Source organism: Peromyscus eremicus, chromosome 23 (assembly GCF_949786415.1).
Source record: "Peromyscus eremicus chromosome 23, PerEre_H2_v1, whole genome shotgun sequence".
NCBI classification, from domain to species: Eukaryota; Metazoa; Chordata; class Mammalia; order Rodentia; family Cricetidae; genus Peromyscus; species Peromyscus eremicus.
In genome coordinates, this window is record NC_081438.1 from 37,716,947 (window position 1) to 37,742,248 (window position 25,302).

The following is a 25,302-nucleotide window of genomic DNA, read 5'->3' on the forward strand; positions in this document are numbered from 1 at the left end:
TTCTCTCAACCCCTTTAAACCTTTAAATACGGTTTTATGGGCTGGAGGGATGGCTCAGGAGTTAGGAGCACTTGTTGCTCTTGCAGAGGACCCGGGTTCAATTCCCAGCACCACAGCTCAAAATCATCTGTGACTCCAGTTCCAGGGGATCCGACACCCTCTTCTGGCCTCCTTGGGTACCAGGCACACACATAGTACACAAATGTACACACAGGTAAAACATGAGCACACACACATATTTAGTAAAATAAAAATAAATAAATAAAATTTTATTTTCCCTCATCACTTTTTGGACCTCCAGTTGGGTTTGGTTTGGTTTTGCTTTACTTCTTTTCTGTCAGGCACACCCCATGCATCATAGCTTGCCTTTTCTGCCTGAAACAAACCAGATTTTAGCACAATTGCCTGGCATCTTTTAGAGTGAACACCTTCTCATAAGGCTCTACCTGACTCCAGACTCCACAGTGTGGGTTAGGTGAACTAGCGTCTACTGTTATTTTGAAGTCTACTGTTAATTTGAAGTCACAAATAATGTAGCAGAAATATGTTCCTTTTGTGTTTTTACCTCAGGCCCAGAGAAAGTCAATAAAGACCCATATGTATGAGGAAAGATTAGGCCACATTCTAACAAGCTCAACACAAGTGCCATCATCTGCCTCAAGTTTAACGTGGCTTCCCTGTCACTTACTGGAATAGTACAACTGGCCTGTAGATCTTTGTAACAGTTTTTGATGCTTTTTTAAGAATCTGTAGAAACCAATTTGGACCTTTTCTTCAGGACTGTGATATGTAGATCTACTATACTTGAATTAAATTTGAAGTACCTTTTTGAGAGTAATTAAAAAACAAACAATTAAATTTGCAATTTGTAACATTTTTCTCGGTAATTCATTTTTATCACAACAAGCTAGTCCTCAAGGCAAACAGGAATGCTGTGGTTTGGGACGCCACCTGGGTGACTCACATACGTAAGGCTGAAAGCTCTGCTGGAGTAGAGGACCACATGAACCAACACTAATAGTAGCTAACACTTCAGATTTTGTCATGACACAGTCTCTTCATCCTGCAACAGCCCTGGGAAGGCGAGTCAACCGCAATTCACGCTCCCACTTTGTACGGCAGGAACGGAAATACTAGGAACAGAGGCGATCCCCCCCCACAAGTGACTCAGCTCCTGAAACAGAGACACCCTGCTGCTGAGACGGCTCCCACTCACCGTGTGACATGAGGCACAGCAGCGGAGAGGGACTCAGGCATTCCCGAGTCTTAGCTCCCTCACTTAAGCTTAGCCCTGCTGGCCCTGGGATGTTATTTGACCTCTCTGTGGGTCTTACTAGATTCTTGTTTTCAACAGCCAGGATTGGTTTTCAACCAGCACAGGATTGCTGCAAAATTTAAGCAAAGAGTGGGGCGAGGGGATGGAAAGATGGTTCGGTGGTTAAGAACACTGGCTGCTCTTCTAGAGGACCTGGGTTCGACTCCCAGCACCTACTTGTTGACTCACAACCCTCTGCACCTCCAATTCCAGGGTCTCTGATGCCCTCTTCTGGCCTCTGCAAGCATTGCAGGCATATGGTGCACATTTGTACATGTAGATGAACCACCCATAAACACAAAATTAAAAATTTAAGTAGACTAGTGTATGTATGCTTGCTTAACACAGTGTATCATGTGCTTGATAAGACAAGGTATAATTGACAGGCCCAAGTCTTCCCAGGGCCTAACACCAGTTAATGAAGCTACCATCTATGTCTGAGATACCCTGTGTAGATTCTTGTTCCCTGGTCTCCATGGGAAGAAACGAGATGGCTATGTTTGAAGTCTAATTATCTTGCTTCAAGAACTATCTACAAAGATCTTAATTCACCCTAACTGAACTTTGGTACCATTTTTTAAATTCTCTGCTAAGGTGAGGTTTATCCTATAGTTTGGAGTTGAAAGTTAAAAAAAAAAAAAAAAGAGGTGTGTGTATTTAGGGCCCTTAAGCTGCCATGTGCAATTAGGAACAGGTAATTCATCTATTCTGAGCATGCGTTGTTACTTGGGACACCCCTGGAAATTGCCAGCATCTATGAGAGGAGAAACATGAAGGGCCAAGTTAGTTTAGCATTCAGGAGGACAGGTGTGGGGAAGGGGGCAGGCTGCAGGTCAAAGGACCTGGTGGGGAGGTGGGGGGGATGCTGACTACAGTGTAGAACACAGAGATGCGTGCTAGGTTTGTTTTGAGCTGTTTTTATTCTTAAACCTCGGGATCTAATTAGGGACTGTGGCGCAGGCTTCTCACTGCGTGGGTCCTTTCTCGAGCAGATGTGAGCGTGCAGCTGCCGTGGTTCTTGTTTACATCTGGGACGCCATGGCCAGCATCTAGCTGGGACCTCTTTGCGCCTTCTCTCAAGCTATCCAGTCATCTTCAGCAGATGCTTCAAATGGCGGTCAGTCATTCTCTGAGCTGCTCTGTCCTGTGTCATTACGAACACTGCTAACGTACAGTGATGCCCAAGTCTGCTGTAAGACAAGTTCTTGCGCGGAGTGTAGTCATCAGCCTCAAGGAGAAGCGTCAGAGCTCAGTTAAGTGATACAAGTGGGCCAAATATGTTCATTTCAGAAATGATCTTGCTTGCTGACACTTTTACTGTGGTCTTGACACTGGACACCTTTCCCCGGGGTGAGGGTGGGGGGCTCCACAAGTGCTCAAAGTCCAGTCCAAACCAAACAAAACCTGGGATTATTTTAAGAAGCCACTTTGACTCCACAGTCCATTTATCCTTTTCAGATACAAAAATAACACATTGTTTTATCTCTGAGTATAAGACTCCTTTTTTAAAGGAAATAAAATGAGCAGACCGTTTCCTTCCTGACGGATTCCTGAACCTCTTTAAAATCTGTTAAACATAGCCACAGACACAACCCATGTGCCCAGATTTCCTAAACTCAAATGGACAAGATAGGAGTGTACCAGGAAACCACGTCTGAAGCTCAGAGACGCTTCAGTGCCCCTCAGTGACATGAGTCATGCGTTCAAGGGCGAGAATCCAATTTCAATTATCAAGTGAGCAGCAGATAACCGTGGTCAACTGCTCCGAACGGCATCATGTGGCCACATTAATTCAGGGAGCCCAGAGTACTTCAAGAAACTGGACCTAACTCATATGTGTGGACTTCTCTGAGATGCATGTACTGTCAACTTGCAAGCTGCTCTCTGTTTCAAATTCTGTCCTTATATGGAGCTGACACCTGCATCCCCAAAACCTCACCATCGGTGGGGCTTTGGAGAGCTGTCACTGGTGAATGCTGGGGTCACAGATGCTGTAAAGCCAAGGCCAAGTGACCTGGTTCCCGGGAAGTTCAGGCTATCCTGGCAAAGGAGGGAAGATTTACAACTGGCGTGCACACTCCTACTTCACATCAGGGTCTCTCGCAGCCCCCGCTGACAGTATTGCCCACTAGAGAACATGGGAACAGGTACTCAGCAAGGCGAAGCAGGCGTGTGGCCGGCTGAGGTGAGTCTCAGAAGAAAGGGAACTTTCTTCATCAGGGCTGTCCCTGCCTGACTGAGAGTCAAGTTACTGCTTCCTGCCTCTGGGGGCTTCCGAACTCAAGCGAGGCTGAGGGGCATCTCCTGTTTTCTGCTTTTCCCTGGCCTGCTGGAGTGGCTGCAGGTGTCACACCTGAGGTCCACGCCCAAGACGGAGGAGCAGACATTCGAGAATGGGACTGTTCAAGTGAGGTGCTTGCTTTGTTTCTCTTGATGTGGAGCAGAGTTGGAAGACCATTGTAAAACAAGGAGGATTTGGGAGACAGGCGACCATTCCTCAGGCTGTTTGGGGAGTACAGCCCTCTTTTTGGAAGTAAGGATTTGTGGTAGGATAGTTTCAGCCTCTCTTCCTTCTTGGCTTGTCCCCAGAAGCACCCACACGCTCTCATACACACTGCTGAGCACTGTGGAACGGCTACCGAACACATCCCATCTTCTCACGTCGAATCTCAGGATGCCACCAATGGCGAGCTCTAAGAGGCGCGCATGCGCAATGCTCCGAGGCTGTAAACGCTAGGGTTGGGATGGTGCTTAGCGTGGGAAAACTGAAGCCTGGGCTGAGACTGCCTTCCAAACGGAAGCCACATGTCTGTAGTCAGAGTAGGACCCAGCTACTTTATGCTTTGCTCTGCGACACACTGTCTGGGGCCCAGGAAGCGCCTAGGGCCGTCTCTGAGGTGTGAGCCATTCTGTATGCCTTGCGTCTGAGAATTTTTTTGTGTCTCCTCATGTTAAAAACCAGCTGAGGAAAAAGTAACTCATGTCTAATTTCTAGGACTCAGAAAAGGGGGTGGGGTGGGGATGAACAATTTCAATGGGTGCCTCCCCCCATTTCCTTTCTTCCCGGCCTTATTTCTCACAGATGTGGACCCCTTGGGGCATTGTGAGTCACACTGGCCGCAGTGTGTCAGGAGCACACCAGGCTCCCTTCTTCCGGGAAGTACTTCCCTTGCTGAGAATGCTGGCCTGGGGCTCCCGAGGACAGCCAACCTCTGCCTGCAGACAGAGGGTCAGCAGTGTCCAGAACAGAGAAAGCGGCAGGAAAGGACCCACTGGGCGGCCGGAGGTGGGAGGTTAAAGCTAACAGGGAAACAGGTGTCGGATCTGCCAGCTGTTTACCTTGCACCGTGAGGTAGGCTGCGCTTTCCACGGCTCCCTTCTGGTTGGCCGCCCTGCACCTATAGACACCTTCATCCTCTTCTGTGACTCTTTCAATAAACAGCGTGCTGTTTCCCGGTCCTAAAATAATTCCTGGGGAGCGAGAGATGTTTAGATTAGCAGATCTGGAGGACAAACACAAACAGCCCGCATGAAGCCCGGTGCCTTCCTATTCTAGGCTCCCAGAAGATGTTCTGAGCTCCCCTTAACCCCAGAGCGGGTCATTCTCCCACTCCCGGCTGGGCTAACCAGCATCTGCCCCACGCCTCCATGAGCCAAGCTCCGCAGCACCCACGCCACAGCTTGATGCTTCCAAACACTCAGAAGGTGCCGTCCTGTCCCCTCACACAGAGAAAATGGAGACCCAGTATTAGGCTGTATGACCAAGAACAAGCAGCTTAACTCACAGCACATTTGTGGACTAAGGTCCTTTGTCATGTGGTACAGCATGGAGGTAAAGAGCTTAGGCTAGCTCTGTTTGAATCCACACCTTAGCACTATAGGCAAATTACTTACTCTGTCTATGTTTTATTTTCCCCAGCCTTGATATAAAATGAAAGCAGTTACCACTCAATTCATGCGTATCATGGTAGTGAGTGCTCAGTAGATGTAAGTACTTAATATTCAGTACTACGCAGACTGGGGTGATGGAAGTTCTCCCATGAATTTCCAGACCCCCTGGAAGGCTTTGAGACACAGACATCTACACCAAGTACTGTCACCAAGTGTTTACTTGGTGTTAATCTCCTGTCTGTCCACGTCTGGGGAATAGACAGCCCACAAGAGTGCAAGCATCTCAGGAAGGCTGCATGGGGAGGAGGGAGGCGGCCCTTGAGCCGCAGTCTGGAGGACTGTCTGGGTGAAGTGTGAAAGGAGGGTGGGAGACAAGAGGTAGGCGTGAACGTGTACTGAGGGCTGGTCCTGACCACACGTGAATACGTATAAATGAGATGACAGATAGACAGACAGACAGAAAGACAGATAGATAGATAGATGATAGGTAGATGATAGATTAGATAGATAAATGACAGATAGATAGATGATAGATAAATGATAGATAGATGGATGATAGATGATAGAGGATAGACAGATGATAGATAGATAGACCAGGTAAACACCAGCCCTCATACCCCTACACATTGTTTTTTTAGTCTTTTCTCTGTCTCCCTTCCCAATTAAACCCAGAGGTTTCCACAAACACTTGACCACTGAGCATTCCCCTGCCCCTTTTCAAAAATAGACCTTTTCAAAAGTAATTTGTTCATTCATATGAAAGCCTCTTTTATGTACCAGCGGCTTTGAGATACTGGTGAGACCATAACAGGCCGACAAGTCACATCCTGGCTGTGGAGGCTTCACATTCAAGTTTACAATAAAGCCTATGGAGCAGGCGGACTGTCTGAGAGGGTCGGGGAAGGAGGGGCAGAGAACGCTGCTGCAGACAGGGCCATCTAAGGCGTTCAGGGACAGCTCTTCTGGGCGGTGACCTCTCAGCAGAGACCTGCAGGAAGGAAGCAGCCCTATAAGGGGTGGAAAGAGTGTTCTAAGCAGCGTGAGTAGCAGAGGTGTAGCCCCTGGGCCAGGAATGAGCCAGTGTAAGACACAAGGGGCTGAGAGATGGCTCAGTGCTTAAGAGCACCTGTTGTTCTTCCAGAGGACCCAGGTTCAGTTCCCAGCACCCACATGGTGGCTCCCAACCCTCCACAACACAGGGGAGCCAATGCCTTCTTCTGACCTCTGTGGGTGCCAGGCATGCACATGATGCACGTGCATACATGCAGGCAACCACCCATGAACATAAAATAAGTAAGTCTAAAAAAGAGGAGGAGGAGGAGGAGAGAAGGAAGAAGACCTGTGGCTAGTGTGCAGTAAGCAGGCAGAAAAGAGAAATGGTCAGGGCCCAGATCCTGCCTCACCCGCCCCCAGGCATCATAAGCATTTAGGGTTTGTTGTGTTCTCCACTGCTCAAAAACCACGGCAGAGGGCTGGAGAGATGGCCCAGCAGTTAAGAGCACTTGTTGCCCTTCTGGAGGGCCTGGGTTCAATTCTCAATACCCATATCAGGCAGTTCACAACTGCCTGTAACTTTGGTTCCAGGAGATCCCACGGCCTCTTCTGGATACATATGCCTTTAATCCCAGCACTCGGGAGGCAGAGCCAGGTGGATCTCTGTGAATTCAAGGCCAGCCTGGGCTACCAAGTGAGTTCCAGGAAAGGCACAAAGCTACACAGAGAAACCTCTGTCTCGAAAAACCAAAAAACCAAAACCAAAAACAAAAAACACATACATACATATAAAATAATAAATAACTAAATCTACTGGAGAGCTGAGTGTGGTGGCACACTCCTGTAACTCTCACATGTGAGAGGTAGAGACAGGAAGATTAGGAGTTGAAGGTTAGCCTCAACTACACGGTGAGCTTGAGGCCATCCTGCGCTACATGGCCTTGTTTCAGAAACACAAGCAAGCAACTCAGCAAAACCACCCTAAGCCCAAACAACCCAATATAGGATGAGCTGGGGATGTAGCTTCGTGCTAGGCTAGGGTGCTTCTCTTAAATGAGCGAGGTTCTAGATCCCCTCCGCGGCATCACAAGAAAAAAAAGAAAGTGAAACAGAAGACATTAGTCACTGGATGGCATGGGCAGCAGGCAGACACGGAAAGTGGGTGGCTGGTTTGGGGAGTCTTCTCTGGAAAGGCTTGAGCTAGAGTGCCAATGCCACAGGTGGGAGAGACTTTGGGGTTTTTGTCTGGAGAACAAAGCAGCTTGCTTAGGGACTGGGGTGTGGTGTGTGAGAATGGGCAATGAAGAGCTAGCTGGCTTCTAGGTCAGTGGTGTGGACAACTGGGGTGTGGAGTATCTGGGAATGGAAAAGATGTAGGAGAGTGGAACAGGGCACGGCCGTCAAGAATTCTAGTGTTTTCCATGCATTTAAGTTCAAGACGGCTACTGGCATCCGAAGGGAGGATTCACCTGGAGCACTGGGAGGGGGTCGGGACTTGAAACTGTGTGCTCACTGAGAAGGGAGGAATGAAGTCTACAGCTTGAGCCCTGGGGACCTTAGAACAGGAGAGGGAAGCGGCCAAGTGGGGGTGGGAGGGGAGCTCAGGAGGTGACAAAAACCAACAAAAGACATTTTCGGCTGAGAGCCTCCCCGGAAAGAAGCTAACCACCGGCTTTAATGAAGTGGAGAAGAAAGCCCGACCAAGGTCACAGAAAGAGACCGCGGGGTGACCGAGTGGAGACAGTGAGGAGTTTCCTTTCTAGCAAGTGTCTGCCGAGCAGCGTGGCTAGAGAAGACGCTATGATTTTATTTATTTTTATGTTATGTGTGTGAGTGTGCTGCCCCTGCACATGTCCGTGCACCACGTCTGTGCAGTGCCTCGAGAGGCCAGAAGTAGGGTGTTCAGTTCCCTGGAGCTGCAGTTGAAGATGGTTATGAGCTGCTGCTAGGTGGGAGCTGGGAACCCAACTTGGGTTCTCTGCAAGAGCAACCAGTGTTCCTAACCAATAAGCCACCTCTACAGCACAAGAAAGGGACTTTACAAACAGATTTATTTTTCTGTTTTGAAGTGTGTGTGTGTGTGTGTGTGTGTGTGTGTGTGTGGTGGGGTATGTATGTACACATGAGTGCAGATGTCCAAGGAGACCAGAGGCACCAGATCCTTTGCAGCTAGAGTCACAGGTGTTTCTGAGCTGACTGGTGTGGATCCTGGGAATCAAACTCGGGTCCTCTGGAAGAGCATGAACTGCTCTTAACTGCTGAGCCCAGAAATTCTTCCTTAAGATGCAAAAGTTTATAGCATTTTTATGTGCTGATAGAAATAATCTGGGACAGAGTGAGGGGGGAGGGAGGCATGGTGCCAGGATTAGAATTTTCCAAGTAAGAGGACAGAGTTCAATGGCTCAGGTGGCCTGGGAAAGAGCAGGGCCGTCTGTTTGTTCCTTATTTTCTTCCTTCCTTCCTTTTTTCTGGAGACAGGCTCTTGCTATGTAGCCAAGGCTGGCCTTGAACTCACGATCCTTCTACCTCCACCTCCCGACTGCTGGAATTACAACCCCTCCCATGTCTCCCTACTTCATTCCACTCCATCTTAACTCCATATCTTTTTTGTTTATTGTTACACACACACACACACACACACACACACACATATAACTTCATGAATATGTAAGTGAATGAATATATATATTCAACCCGCTGAATCTGTCCACATAAATATATGTTTTTAGGGCTGACCAGTTGTGCTGGGAAACCAATTAGGTTGCTCATTCCTAGGGAATTCTCTCTTTAGCTCTTCATCTAGGGCTGGGGCCCCGTGAGATTTTCCCCATCCATGTTCACATGCCAGCTGGCAAAGTCACTGCCATTTTCTTGATTAAGGATGGACATGGCCCCGGGTTGTACAAGAAAGCAGGCTGAACAAGCCAGTGAGCAGAACTCCCCCATGGGCTCTGCTTCAGTTCCTGCCTCCAGTTCCTGCCTCGGCTTTTCTCAGTGATAGACTGTGACCTGTCAGCTAGATAAACCCTCTCCTCCCTAGGTTGACTTTGGTCAGTTTTTTACCACAACAACAGAAAAGCTAAGGAGGCCAACTGGTTAGCTGGTTAGCATTGTGCTGGAAGGGATGCTAAACTAGTTTATCCTTCTCCACCAGCTTGTCATGTAAAACAAAACACAAACATAAACCCAAAGCCACCCCACGGTGGGCGGCCACAGTGGGCGACATAACTGCTCCTTCATCTGCACTCTCGGAACATTCTTCCGTGGGTGCGTGAGTCACCTCTGTTTCCCAAACTCCTGTTCTGAGTGACTGGCTGATTAAGGAGGGATTCTGAAGTCTCGGTAGTGGTTCTGCGCCTGGCTCGCCGGAGGAGAGGCCTGCGGATACTTGACTGTGGAAATGACATCATGGAAGTGGCATTTAGGGCAGTTTAGTCTAGCAGAAGGCAGGATGGGCTGGAATGAGGAAAGAGCAGCATGGGGCAGTCCGGTTCCCTCCTTGAAATCCAGGCAAAGGGTGGTGAGGCCGACACTCAGCCCCCACCCCCACCCTGGCCACACACACAAGCCTGGATGGGGGGAGAGGAAGGGAAGGAACGGCCTGCAGGAATTGGTGCTTTATTGGCTAAAGAATGGGAGGAGATGAGCCCAGGGTGATGCCAGCATTTTAAGCCCAGATAAGAGGAACTACGTGTTCTTCACTGCGTTCTCCCCGATGACTTTGGCTAAGTCCTTGTGACCCTCTGACCACTGTTTTTCTCTGTAAAATGGGGGTAACACAGGCTCTGCATTGCAAGCATCCCAGAAACAGGGACAATAAACACGAATGACGTGCTGGCAGATTTAAGGGGTACAGGTTTTGGGGGTACAGCTCGGTGGTGGAGCACTTCCCGACATGCCCAAGGCTGTGAGTTCCATCCTCAGCACCACAGAAGCATAAGAGGAAGGAGGAGGCAAGGCAATTGGAGCCACAGTGTAGTTGAGGCTTTTGGAAAATGTAAGATCTGGGGTATGACTAGCAGTCATGTCTGTGGTGATTGTGAGACCGTGGCTGAGGAGGAGTGAGAGCGTGTCTGGCCGCTCACATCTCCTCACAGTGCTCTGAACCTTGTTACTTCCCATCCCTCTAGTCACATCCCACCATAAACAGCGGAAAAAGACTGACTGAGGCTACTCTGGGTATTTTTTCCATGCCTTAAATACTCCCCCCACAACTTTTTTGTGGCCGCCAAGTTTAATATGATTTACTATAGTTTGTATTTTTTTGCTACTTGTTTAAACATTTTCTAAGTATCATCAAGTGCCCTCCTTCATAAAAACCTATAAAAATATTTACTGGAAGCCAGATGTAGTGGCACGCGCCTTTAATCCTAGCACTTGGGAGGCAGGGGCAGGATAGCCAGAGCTACATAGTGAGTGAGACCCTTTCTCAAAAACACAAACAACAACAACAACAACAAAACAAATAACCAAAAGAAACAAACAAATAAAAAAAAAGAAAAGAAAAAATATTTACTGGAGTTTTGCTTTTTCCTCATTTGGTTTTCTGTCTCTGGGTTTTCTTTTGGAGAGCGCTGGGTGTGGACGAGGCAAGGAGCTGACCTCTACTGTACAGACAGGTATGCCCGACAGTGTCATTTGGGGGTCGTATCTCTCACTACGTAGCCCTGGTTATCTTGGAACTCACTCTATAGACCAGGTTGGCTTCAAACTCAAAGAAATCAACATGCTTCTGCCTTCCGAGTGCTGGGATTAAAGGTCAATTATTGAGTAAAATGTTCTTTTCCCGCCAAATTGTGGTGCCAGTTCAGAGAATACAAGTCCTGATATAGTTGGGTTTCTGTTTCTAGGCTCTCTGCTGTCAAGGGTCCATTTGTCTGTACCACAGCATTTAAACCACGATGCTTCCTAACATATCTCTAAAAAGACCTGTGTTGACTTATTTTTATTTCATGTGTATAGGTTGCTTGCTGACCTGTGTGTCTGTGTACCACATGCATGGAATGCCCACAGAGGTAATCAGATCCTCTGGAACTGGAATTACAGATGGTCGTGAGCCACCACGAGGGTTCTGGGAGATGGGAGCCAGACCCAGGTCCTCTGGAAGAGCACGCTTAGCTGCTGATCCATCTCTCCGGCCACCTTGGTAATACATCTTGAAGGCTTATGTGGCCTTACATCCCTTCTTTTCTTCAAGATGCTCCTGACTATTCTTGCTGCTTTTACTGTGCCCTTCTGTCAAGTTCTGCAAAAAGCATGGCGGGCCTGCTGACTGGCACCCAGTGAGCTTACATCCTGCTTGATGATAAACATTCCTATCCAGAGACAGCATCTCTTTTGAGATCTTTTCTTCCTCTCCTTCTTGGGGTTCTTGTATGCCATCGAATGCTCTTAGTTTCTTTTTAAATAATTTGCTTTTAAAGTTACCTTTATTTCTAGATACAGTCATTTTTATTTTATATTTGTGTGTTTTGCCAGCATGTATGTTCTGTACACTACATGCACGCAGCTAGAGGCCAGAAGAGGGCATCAAATCCCCTGGAACTGGAGTTACAGGCGGTTATGAGCTGCCATTCGGATGCTGGGAACTGAACCCGGGTCTTCTGGAAGAGCAGCCGGGTTAAGCACTGAACCATAGTACTTCTGTCTGTTACGCACGTTGGTATTGCGTTCTTTGAGGGGTTCACTCTAGCTGAATTTTTTCTTTCTCCTTCGGATATGAGTATTAGAGGAGCAGGCAGACTTACTTACAGACAGGCTAAGATAATTGTCTACCAGTTTGCTTCTAGTAGGATGCCAAAGTCATTTTCACGTGCTTTCTTATTTATTTTCACGGCTTCAGACAACCAATAGGTTGATTTTTCAGCCATTGAACATACACTAACCCCACCCCTATATATACTCAGTATTTACTTCTCTCTCTCTCTCTCTCTCTCTCTCTCTCTCTCTCTTTTTAATAATTTATTTACTGTTTTCATTTCATGTGCATTTGTGTTTTACCTTCATGTATGTCTGCATGAAGGTGTCGGATACCACGGAATTGGAGTTACAGGCAGTTATGAGCTGCCATGTGGGTGCAGGGATTTGAACCTGGGGCCCTCTGACAGAGCAGTCAGTGCTCTTAACTCAGGTTGTCAGGCTTGGCAGCCATCCTCCTGGCCTGCTGAGCCATCTTGCCAGCCCTGATTCCTCCTGACTATAAGAACCTGCATCAGACTGGCCAAATAGGGAGCAGGGCAAGACTTAGTGATGCAGTTACCTACAAAGAAGTCAACTAAATCAGCTGGTATGGAAAGTGGGAGGGAACTGTGTCTACGAAGCTTAGAAAACCTGTCATCAGTCTAAAAGTGGGACCTGTACTCAGTTCACATGCATGGGCACTGGGGGTTTAATTCTAGGACTGTCTTTTTATGTTTTAAAGAAAAGGCAGGTATCTGAATTTTTTATGTTCAAACTCTCCTCATTTTTTTTACACCCCCTCCCCCCCTTTTTGGGTTTTTCGAGACAGGGTTTCTGTGTAGCCCTGGCTGTCTTGGCACTTGCTCTGTAGACCAGGCTGGCCTTGAACTCACAAAGATCCTCCTGTGTCTGCCTCCCGAGTGCTGGGATCTAAAGGCATGCATCGCCATCGCCCGGCAAACTTATCACTTTTTTTTGTTTGTTTGTTTTTTGTTTTTGTTTTTTGAGACAGGGTTTCTCTGTATAGCTTTGCGCCTTTCCTGGAACTCACTTGGTAGCCCAGGCTGGCCTCGAACTCACAGAGATCCGCCTGGCTCAGCCTCCCGAGTGCTGGGATTAAAGGCGTGTGCCACCATCGCACGGCAAACTTATCACTTTTTAATGTTGGCCAGCATGTTCATTTAGTCATTCACTGTGAGGGCCAATAAAAACGTGTATGCTGGGTAGACCAGAAATGACTCTGAGGGGATGCTATCCATGGGTAAACCCTCAGGGTTTTGTTAACCAGGAACTGTGTGACCCCCTCAGCTTTAGGCTCTGATATCTCCCTGCTCTCGGGTCTTGAATCTTTTTGCAGCTCACGCTAAGCCGCTGTTTCTTTGCCTCGTGGCTGAGGCTTACTTGTTTTGTCTGTTTATTTGTTGTTTGTTTAATATTTGGTTCCTGGACCAGCCAGGCTGTGAGATATCTTCCATCGTTCTTGGACCCCTGCTCGGTTACTGCACGCAGTCAGCCCGAGCCTGCCCTACTCTGGCGTGTGCCATTTTGCAGTCCGATCCCGGACTTTCTCATTTGCCGGCTCCGGTATGGAGAACAGAAACCCGCCTTAGTCTTTCTGAGTCCCTAGTGTCTAGCTCTGTGCCAAATAACCGGCTGGCCTCCAGCGACCGGGGGATGACAAAATGCGTGAAGACCCTGGGCAATGCAGTGCGGGGCAGAGGAGGGACGGTTTTGTGGTCTTTGCGAGTCTTCAGTTAATGCTGCCATTCGTGCTAACTCTGTGGTAGTTCACCACACGCGCATGCCCAGCTTTCCCCAGAAGCCAGAACATTCATACCACTTCACCTCATCACCCTAAGGTACAAACACGCCCAGGTTCCTGGAGCACAGAAGTAACCCAGGGGACTGTGTAGACGTTGGTAACCCTAAAGAGACAGGCAAAGCTTCACTCTGGGTTGTGTGTGCAGGAATCTGTTATGAACCCTGAAGGGTATGAGCCTCAGCGTAAGACCCCAGTGTAAGACCCCAGGGACCTGGTGAGTTAGTTGGTTGATGACAGTGGCGGCGGGTCAGTTTGTGATCAAGTGATCAGCACTTATCCAGGGTGGTAGTCCGAATGTGTTTAAATATGTCTAGGTATTTTAGTATTTGGTATTTCCAAGGAACTTTGTGAATTATTTACTTTTCCAGTAATGCCTTATGGTGACGGACAATGGCAATGCTGTGTGTGTGAGAACTGTAGTGTCTCAGAGAGAGTGTGGCATTTGAATACAACTCGCTAAACCTGTGGAGTTTTTGATTCACATATTTGATTAAATAAATGCACAGTGTGTTCGAGCTTCCTGCTTCTCCAGCACAAATGACTCTGCTTTTCTAACAGGCTTGTCAGTCTGAACAGGGGTCCCTCTCTGGTCTTGCGACCATCTATACTTCTGACATAGAGGTTATAGAAGTTTGGCTAAACTTCATCCTCATTTTCTTTATTTTTAAGATTTTTTTATTGTTTAATTCTCTTTCTCTCTCTCTCTCTCTCTGTATGTGTGTATGTGTGTATATGTGTGTGTTCACTTGAGTGTAGGTGCCATGGAGGCCAGAAGAGGGCGTCAGATCCCCTGGAGCTGAAGTTACAGGCAGTTGTGAGACACCACACGTGGGTATTGGGAGCTGAACACGTATCTGTACATACATTATAAATACATGTGGACTCTCCTGGCTAATAAATGCTTATGGTGTGTTCCCATCTGCCATAGCCTGCCTGGAAGAACGGATTCACTCCTACCACAAGACGTAACTGTCTACATACAGTGGTTTTTCTAGTTTTTGTTTTAATACAGAGAAATTCTACTGTGTGGTAAAGAGGCTAAAGTTAAGAAAATGTTTTTCTATCCACAGAGGACTAAAAAATATGTTATGGGAGTGCATATCATACTACAAGACATGGTTGTTAAAAAGGAGGAGATGGGATGGATAGACCTCCATAAATCCCCTCAAAAAATCTATGGCACCCTCTGACTTCGCCTTATAATGCCACTACCAGGCAGTTAGCATAATCCTTTGTTTTGTTTGCCTTTTTTTTTTTTTTTTTGGTTGTTTGTTTTTCAAGACAGAGTTTCTCTGTGTAGCCCTGGCTGTTCTGGAACTCACTCTGTAGACCAGACTGGCTTCAAATTCAGAGATCCTCCTGCCTCTACCTCCCAAGTGCTGGGATTAAAGGTGTGTGCCACCATGCCTGGCTTCTTTTGTTTGCGTCTTCTTCATAGCAGTTATCTGATTTTATACTACACGCTTTGTTTGTTAAATTTATTGTCTGTAATCTTTCTTTTTACTGAAGTGTTGTGGATTCCGTGTCTTGCTCCCTGCATCTAGCTTTGTTTGTGTCGATCGTATGAGTGGTTCTCAGTAAATACTGGTTAAGTGAACTACTGAGACTGAGTTCCATTTAGTATGTTAAAAAAAAACAAACCCAAATATACATGCACATACAAAATGTGAAAAGTGGAGCCCGGCATGGTGCAGCACACACCTTTAATTCCAGCATCTGGGAAGCTGAGGGAGGTGGATCTTTGTGAGTTTGAGGCCAGCGTTCCAGGCCAGCCAGAGCTACACAGGGAGCTCTTGTCTCAAAAAAGAAAGAAACAAACAAAAAGCCAAATCAAACAAAAAAAGGTGAAAAGTAGAAAAATAATAAGACGCAATCTAGCCACTAATGTGCACTAGTTTTCCATAAGGAGATTTTTTCTTCAGTGTGGGCAGACATTCTGCCACCAAGCTTTGTATCATATTAATTAGAATGCTTGATTTTCAAAACTGCTGTTAGAGTTGCTGGTCCAAGTTTCTTAAAGAAAAACAAATCAGTGAATTTTGCCTTGGGATTAGGATAGAAGTTTCTGAAATGGCCTTCAATATACTTTTGCCATTTTGCATTACAAAAACTATGCAAAGTGATCGTCTCAGCCTGATGATTATAAAGTCTAAGTACTGATTAACTCTGAGAAACACTGAAGATGTTTTACGTCCTGTGGAAGAAGCCTTCGGCCAAGACTTAATTCTTCAAATAAATCTTAAATGCTTTCCCTACCTCATTAGAATGTGAATTTGCTTTTGTCTTTCATGAACGACAAGATGCTATGTATACTAAACACCTGTTTTAAAATGAATTTCTTTGTGATTCATTTTCAGTAAATGCTTGGTCGGTCTGTCTCTTGTGTATACTCCCATATGTGCGACTGTGTAAAAGAAAACGTAAGAAGCCCGGATACGGAGAGCACTTTCTGTGTTTTGTTTGCTCTTTGGTGAATGAGACAAGTTCACGACGGAATGGAGGACACCAAAGTTGTTCGAGTCGACTGTTCTAGCAGCGACTGAGCCCTGAAAACAGTAGTATACGACGTTCAGTAGCGGGTCATCTGAGAGCATCTTCGTCTCTGGCCTTAACTAGGCATAGCGGCGACTCCAGTGGTGTGACTGATATGTGTGTGACAAATCAGGTCTTGGTTAAACTTTTTTAGGTTTGTATTTGGGAAGAGGAGGGATTTCCAGGAAAATTCTGGATATGTGGAATAGAGAACCCAGTGGCACCGGTAACACCCAAAGCCATGTAGTGGCTTCCTCTCTAAGCACTGTCTTCAGAGTAAAGGTCTAGCTGATTGGGGATGGAACTCGCCCTGATCTGAGCGCCCAGTCGGTGTCTTCGGACAGGGTACCGGGCTGCTAGGAGAGTGTACCTCCACACCTCATGACCCTAGGTCTCTTTATTCTCCTCTCTTCCTTTGTCCTTGCTTGCGTTTCTCTCTCTCTCTCTCTCTCTCTCTCTCTCTCTCTCTCTCTCTCTCTCTCTCTCCTCTCTCTCTCTCTCTCTCTCCAGTGGGTCTCTCAAGCCCCGGTTGCTCTCTGGAACAGGGCTGCCCATCTCTGCCCTGCTCACAGCATGAGTCTGTAGGTGGGAGAGTCGCAGTGGGAGTCCAAAGACAGTTCGGGTCCATAACGGGCCAGGAGAGGCTTTGAGGCTTGGAGAAGCAGCTCAGTGAGGTTGCGGATGCCAAGTCTGGGCGAAGCCCTGGCATGAAGACCCAGCACTACACAGACACACACATGGGTTTAGGAAGAAGACGGCAGCAGGGTTGGACAACATTGTGACTGTATCTACTGCCCCTGAATCGTATCCTTTGAGATGGTGAAATTCACGCTATGTGTATTTGGCTACCACTCCTCTTCTGGAGAAATGGGGCTGGTTCTAAAGCACAGGCAGAGCAGATGACTTTACCCTCCCTGCCCTCCTCTGCAGCACTCTCCCCCACCTCCCCCTGCCTCTCTCTACTCATCCCTTCACCATCAGAGAGGATTCTGATCTGTCCCTAGGGCATCCACTGGTGCTGATCTGTGGGGTCATGATGCAGTGGTAACAGGACAGATGTCCCTTTCAGGACGGGTCACTCAGTTAGTGAGCAAGGTTCAACTGCAGAAGAAAGGTTAACCTTGGGGGCTTCTCTGCGGCTGCAGCTCTGGTCTGCTGGAGATGCGGGGTGCTCGGGATAAAATACTACCGTTGGAACCCTCAAGGGCTCTGAGCGTGTTGGACTGCCACAGACATTTACATTCAGTGTTGTTTGGCCGATGACTGCTCCAGGAGGGCTTTGCTGAGAACTCTTAGGTCAGCACTGGGAAGGAGCTCCTCCTCCGTGTGCTAACATGCTCAGAGACCCTTTCCTCTGGTCCTTTTGAGACAGCGGTCTAAGCTGGCTCAGTCCATCACTGCATCATCAGCTTTGCCTCACTCCCACAGTGCCGCTCTGGGCTAGTTGGCCAGCCCCTCCCCCTCCTCCTGCCCCTTGGGGTACCTGCTTAGCCACATGACTGTCTGAAACACAGTCTGACCCTGGTGGAGCATCTGAGGAGGAAGCGGATGGAGCTGAAGGAATGTACTAAATGTGACTGCCAGTCCCTTGGGCAGGTGGCCTGGAGAGGGAGTAAAGGACCTTCAGAGCCGGAGAAAGGTTTCTCCGAAGTGACTCGGCAACACTGTTTCACTCTGGGTGCAGACTGTCACAATTTGTAAGGGCTCAACAGAAGTGAAATTTCCTGCAGGAGCTGTCCTGTCTGTCTAACTCTGGGGACAAAAGCATGCATCCAGCAGTCACTGTCGCAAGTGACTCATCTCTAACGAACGCTTGATGCTGAGTTCTTGGGTCTGGTCCCTCCACAGCACACTTCTGTCTTACCGCAGGTCCTCCGTGTTATACCAGCTTCGCCTTCCCTCCCTGCGTCTGAGGGGATTCTTCTTCCATCCTCCGCCAGCCCCGCCTGGCCCTCCCAGCCGCGCTCTGCTGAGCTCTGATTTGGATACTCTGCCCCTTTCTCGGCTCTTTCAAGCCCTCCCTCATTTCTTCTATGTATTTACCCAACAGTTATCCATTGGAGCGGATTGCATACAGAGTCCTAAAGCAGGAAGTTAATGCGGAAGATGGATTTTTCTTATCTAATGTAGTAAAGAGCTTTAAATTTACTTTTAACCGAGATACAGAAACATAAAAAGTGTAGGTACTAATGGGGGTGTGTCCTTTTTTTTTTATATGTAGATTGGAATTATGTGATTTTTAAAATCAATTTAAACGTATCTGTTGCCTCAAATGTTAGACACATCTTCATGGTGAACACTCTCAACGCATATCCTTCTGGCTTCTCGGGGTGTGTGGTCTCCTTGCCACTGTGGTCACCCAAATGTCCCCTAGCAGCAGACTTTCCAGCTCTGCATTAACCCCCCCTTCCCCAGAGGTCATGTTACACAGATCTGAATCCTGGGATTAAGTTGTGGTGTCTTCTTCTAGCCTCACTTTATTCATTCATTTTATCCCACCTTGAAGCCGGCTAACGTGGACAGTGAGCAAGCCGGACAAGAATGGCTGCTGCTGGAAAAAGCCGCATCCCGCCGGGACACACACATGACTCAATTACTTGGCTTTTCAGCTATATAATGTTTACATTTTTCATACTAGCTTCATTTATTTAATTTTAATTTGACTTAATTTTAATATCCAGAGTTCAGGGCTTAAGGGTTTATTTGGCTCAGTGGTGTGCTCTTGCCTACCAAGCATAAGACCCTGAGTTTGGTCCTCAGCTCCCAGGGGCAGGGGGAAGACAGACGTACAGATCTGTATCGTGTCTACACAGCCTAGCATAGTGCCAGATAGGAACTAGGATCTTATAAACATTTATTAAGTAAACAAATGAGGTTTGAGCTGATATGGCATTAATGCTGACCCTTTTAAAACTTTAAATTAACTGGGCATGATGGGGCTTGCCTTTAATCCCAGCATAGGGAAAGCAAAGGGGCCACCTGCCCCTGTTAGTTCAAGGCCAGCCTGGTCTGATACGGCAAGTTCCAGGTCAACCAAGAGCTACATGCTGAGACCCTGCCTCAAGATAAAATAAAATAAAATAAAAATAAATGAATAAAGAAAACCCCTTAAAGATAGCTAGATTTGGCTTCAAAATAATTGCTGTCTTTATATATGGTATACCCAGCTTTTAAAAATGCCTTATCTACTTTAATACTCTTTAAAACGATTTTAAACCACGTTTTAAATACAAGTCTCTAGAAGCCTTTACATTTGAGAGGAATACAGAGGTCTTCATCGCTGTTAAATATTTTTTGATGCCAACCTGGCCATTTAGAACCGGTGGTGGTCTGTTGTCTCATGAGAGATGTGGTACATCTAGTCGTACCAGTGGTACATTGTCAGAGACAAGCTTAGCTGCCCACATGCCATGACCTGAGCCCAGCTATTTCTCCCCTCTCCCTCCTTCTTCCGGCCTGAACCTGTAACACAGGCAGAATAGCTTAGCGAACCTCTCCAAGCTGCTATGAGAAAGACACATCAGCACTAATGAGGTGCCTAAGGTGGCGGTGTTTGTGAAGCAAAATCCACCTGTGAACCGTCCACCCACTAGTGTCCACCTCCGATAACAGTTACAGACACTGAAGGAGCTTGACGTGGTCCGTGCTGCCTGACCGAATCATTACTGTGCGAAGATCTCACACACACCTTCCAAGGCTTGAGAAACAAGTGCACAGGAAGCCAGAGCATGCGTGATTGCAAGAAGCATGAATGAATGGGACCTGTGAAGAAAGGATGTCTCCTAGCCGGGAGACATAACTGAAACACCCCTGGTGACAAGGATTCCAGATGGACACCGAGTTTGCCAGGGACTGAAGCAGCCCAGGGGGCAGAGGAGGCAGGCAGGATGCACAAGGCGAGCACCACGGGAGAGGTGGTCAGTGGGTGATGATGCCCATGGATCAAGCAGGGAGGCGGCGGGAGAGCCCACGGCTGCCAGAGCCTTTCCCTCTAACTCCATTGCTGTGGCAGAGGCGGCCCTCATGCCTGTCTGTGCGCATGCTCTCCCGGGCGCGCATGCTCTCCCAGGCCCGCACGCTCCAGATTTCCTTTTGTTCCTGCCCACTGCTCTTTGGCCCGAGAAGTTACTACCCAGCTTTCTTGCCTTTGCTTTCTTTGCAAGAATGGCTGTCTTACTGGCAGGGTTTTCCTGGGAGGAAACGAGGAGGGGCAGAAGTCCCAGCTTCCCTCAGTTCTGTCAACAGGCGTTTGATGGTCACCGGGGCATGAGCTGGCATGCGTGCCCAGCTTCCTCCCTCCTGTTTTCTTTGGAATGTTGAAGAGTTATCAGTTCACAAGTAACAATGATCGTGGACCGGATCCTGTTAAGGATCCAGCACCCTTATGATTCTCTGGGTGTGTAAGTCCTTTCTGAGCGGCCAGGCTTTCTGTGAAAGATGCCTCCTGGGTTGTACGCTCAGGTTTTCAAACTTAGTCTGGTTTCACATGCAATGAAGGGGGTTCCTGCTCCATGGAGCCCTGGCAAGTCAGGGCTGGCTACTATGGTTACCAGTGGTCCTTATTCACAGGTTTATGGCAGAAAAAGCCAAGGGGGGGTCGGCATGTTTGATGTTACCTGTGTGTGATGCTGACCGGGAGAGCCAAGGAGATGGAGCATGTGGTCCTGACTGTTGCACCTCAGATTGCACTTGAAACTTAACGGGTGTGTGACTACCGTTCAGAACTTCCTTCCCAGAAACTCACAGTAGGAGTTAGTTACTTCTCCGTCCACCACATGGGTTCTGGGGTTCAAGAACTCAGGTCATCAGGCTTTGCGCCGAGCACCTTTACCCACATGGAGCCTTCTCAGTGGCCCAGCCATAGTAAGTACAGAGATACTAACAGTGATGTTTATTACGGATTTAGTGTAAGAGTTTATAGAAGACTCATTAAGAATTTCTTTTGGGGGTAGACTGATGTTAACTCAGTCCTGATGCTTTCTGGTGGATTCCGACTCACTGGCCAAGTTCTGGACAAATGAGGAGAGTCAGACCACAGTGATGGTTACTAAGTTGTGACCACCGGCGGGTTGGCTGCGTGAAATGGTTGAAGCCTCACCGTGTCCCGTGTAGTCAGCATTATTCCAGTTTCATAAGTAAACAGGACCTCAAAGGGCAGGAAGACAAGGGCAGTGCTGGGGCCTCACGCCCTGGTCTCTGCAGCGGACTCACCCAGCACTCACAGTCCCTCTTCACCGTGTGTGTGTGTGTGTGTGTGTGTGTGTGTGTGTGTGTGTGTGTGGTTTTTTCCCTCCAGCCTCATAATGGCCATGGGCATTCAGGATTGGTTGAACTTTTGTTGTTGTTGTTTTAGACAGGGTCTGCATAGCCTAAGCTGGCTTTGAACCCTGAACTCCTGATATGCCTGCCTCTACCTCCCAAGTGTTGGGATCACAGGCATGAGCCACCATGTTTGACTCTTTAGCTCAAATTCAAGGTCCGACAAATGAATTTAAGTCTGACTCACTTCTCTCAAATAGCCAGCCAACATCTTCTGCTAGCACATCATGGAATATGCGCAGTGTACCATCATGTGAGTTTGGAGAACACAGAGTTAAAACCACTATACCAGGCTTCCATAGGATAGGACTCCTTTGGGTCTTTATTATGCTCATATGGACTCTGAATTTATAGGGGAAAGTGGTTACACCGGTCTTTTTATGAGCTACGTGTTTATCACTCATCTTTTTATTATGGAAGAATACCTCAAGGGATTAATTTTCCACAAACTAGCATTTTGGTAGTGTATCATCTTGGGTAAGTCGTTTACTCTCTTTGGGCCAAGTTGTCTATTCTCCATAGTGGCCTAAAGATATTCCAATCTCTTCAGTAACTGATAGCTCTATGATATAAACCTTGCCCCAAACCAGGTATTTGGTTATCAAATGAGCTCCTAAAGGTAGTGTCCAAATCTCTGAAGGCCATTCCGTCATCACTCCTGGAGCATTTGACTGAGCCCCGAATACTCTGAGTAGGAGGACACAAATAAGGCTGTCCACTCCCTGAGAGAACTGCATCTCAGCTGATGACTAAAAAGCAACACAAGGAGGCGAAGGCACAGCTCAGCAGCTGAGAGCACGTGATGCTCCTGCAGAGGATCTGAGTTCGGTTCCCAGCACCCACGACAGGCAGCTAACAACCACCGTAACTTCAGCCCAAGAGGAATCGATACCTCTGGCCTCCTCAGCCACCTGCACTCGCATGCATACACACACACACACACACACACACACACACACACACACACACGCACACACACACACACACACACATCCACACACACACACACATCCACACACACACACACACACACATGCACACACACACACACACACACACATCCACACACACACACACACACACATCCACACACACACACACACACACATTCACACACACACACACACATCCACACACACACACACATCCACACACACACACACACACACATTCACACACACACACACACACACATCCACACACACACACACACACACACACACACACACACTTAAAGATAAATCTTTAAAAGTAACAATACAGTACGAGAATAGAAGAAATAGGCTTATATCACTCACACACACACACACATACACCCCTCAGTAAGAGGGAAGTAGAAACCCTCATAAGGAAAAAAAGACTCAGAGACAAGTTGTCTCCTTTTTGTGAGAGGTAGGCCCTTCCTCCAGCGCAGTGACCAGCTGGTCCCAGTGGGCTGCCTTTGTACAGCACAAGTGATACTTCTAGAGGAGGTGTGACCCTGGCTGGCTGCCACTGCAGAATGTACAGAATGTAAAGCCTTTCCGAGACACTGTCGTTATCGTGAAGCTTCTTTATGCTGTGGCCTCGTCCCAAGGTCAGACTCCCATGCAGGCTTTTTCTGAGTGGAAGACTCACATTTCAGGACTCCACACTGTCACATGAGTGATCGAGGTTGTCAAATATTGTGAGTAAACAACGATTGTATTTATAACGTGGGCATCAAACCAGGCCCTTGTACATGATAGACAAGTGACAATTTTATTCTTTACTAGTTTAGTTTAACCTTAACTAGCCACAGCATGCAGCAGGCAGGAGACATCGTCTCTCGTCACTGGCTTTAGTCTAGCTGGTTTTACTTTTGAAAGAAAATAACTGGTAACAACCAGTTTCAGTTAGAAAGCTGTTTGCTTCATTCTTTCTCTTAGGGCTGGAGAGGTGGCTCAGGGGTTAAGAGCACTGGCTGCCCTTCCAGAGGACCTGGGTTCAGTTCCCAGCACCCACATCACAACCACTTATAACTTCAGCTCCAGGAGATCTAATGCCTTCTGCTGGCCTCCACTGGCACCTGCACACACACACACACACACACACACATACACACACACACCTAAAAAAGAAAGTTTTTGTTAAACTAGTATAATAACATAGTGCCTCCCAAATTATTAAAATGAGTGTAGATGAATTTAAAAAATTATCAATCTACCTCTTTGAGCTCCATATGTACTAGGTGTTTAAAATTGCAATATGGAGAAATAGCCCAGTGATTCAGAGGACTAGCTGCTCTTCCAGAGGACTCAGGTTTGGTTCCCAGCACCACTTTTGGTGGATGTGCCGCCCTCTCTGGCCTCCACAGGCACCAGGCAATCAGGTGGTACACAGACATACATGCAGATGAAACACTCAAACACGTAAAATTTAAAAAAATTAACAAAAAATCCCCCCAAAACTATGCTGTCCCTCAAGCCAAGAAACTCATTCCTCACTCTCCCAGCTGTGAAGGTGAATTGAACCACTTCCTGGGTGGCCTTCCCATTTCTTTCCCTCTGAGCTGTTTTAAAGGTCCTTTCTAGTGCTAAGGGTCCGGTGCAGAACCAGCTCCACTCTACCTTCTCGGAAGCTGAAGGAAACACGGTTTGTAAGCACGCTAAGCAGAAGGTTCCAGGTGTCGGAGAGGCGGGTGACAGGAAGACCGGAAGGGAGGGGGAGTGACGAAGGGGACAGACAGGTGCGAGGGGGCATCTCTTACCAGGTTCTTGCTGTATTTTGTGGTTGTTTTTGAACCAAGTGATCCGAGGCTGAGGGACGCCGTGAGCTTGACAGTCTAAGGTAGCAGAGCCACTGATGGACACCTTGGAGTCGCTGAGGTTCTGCAGCAGGTATGGTGCCTCCTGATCTAGTGAGGAAAAAGAGGGGGTTGTGGTTACTTTGATCGCACAAACAGACTGGCATTTTAATAGAGACAGAAACCACCCAAGGTGACCCTAAGATTTCAACATGCATTTTGTCCTCATCCTCTTCACTCATTAAAGCTATTGCTTCCCTTAATAACCCGTGACATCAATTTGCAATGTGCTAGAATGGTTAAGTCAAGGACTAGGCCGAACGCTATATTTTTAGACGTTACTACACGGGCTTTGACTGGCCAACTCATTTTCTTCTTTGACAAGGAAAAGCTTTTCTAGAACTCAAATGTTTCATGCATTTCAGGAACTAAACATGGAAAACATGGTTGTATATATAGGGTTATAGTATTTTTTAACATTCCTATTACATGTTTTGACGGGCCAGTGTAATCTTATGTCTTATGTTTGATCTCTGAATTGAACCCGATGGCTCCCGAGTTTCTATTGATTTGAGCTTTATGGGGTGGGTTGTGTTATTCTATAACCTATGTTTCAAGGCAGCAGACCAAACAGAAAGATTCTGAAATTTTCAAAGCTTTATTGATTACTCCTCTCCCTCCATTCCCTCCCCAAATGCAAGCAACCAAAAGGTTAATTCAAGAGGCAGAGGCACAGATTGTAGGTTTTGCACTATATAATAGCACAAATATTGTATTTTATATTATTTTCTCTTGAAACATACAAATATGGTACAATACAATTTATTTTAATAAAATGCCAACCAATATAGTACAACAAAAATGAACTTAATACATTAAGATGCAATACATTATAATATTAAAATCCCACATAGGAACCGCAGTACCCCCAGGGCCCCAAATGAGTACAGTGTCTCTGTGTAAATGAAGTAGTCAGTCAGTCCTGCT

The 25,302-nt window shown here is 47.2% G+C and overlaps 1 protein-coding gene across 1 annotated transcript in view; it reads right to left on the reverse strand.

Annotated features, from left to right (window-relative positions):
- The window catches only part of Flt1 (fms related receptor tyrosine kinase 1), a 146,636-nt gene that overhangs the window by 51,270 nt on the left and 70,064 nt on the right, over positions 1-25,302 (reverse strand). Inside the window, exons 13-14 of the mRNA XM_059248977.1 lie at positions 24,280-24,426; positions 4,655-4,786 (exon numbers count right to left, since the gene is read on the reverse strand). Of these exons, the coding sequence (XP_059104960.1) occupies positions 4,655-4,786; positions 24,280-24,426 (279 nt within the window). The remainder of the gene's footprint in view (positions 1-4,654; positions 4,787-24,279; positions 24,427-25,302) is intronic.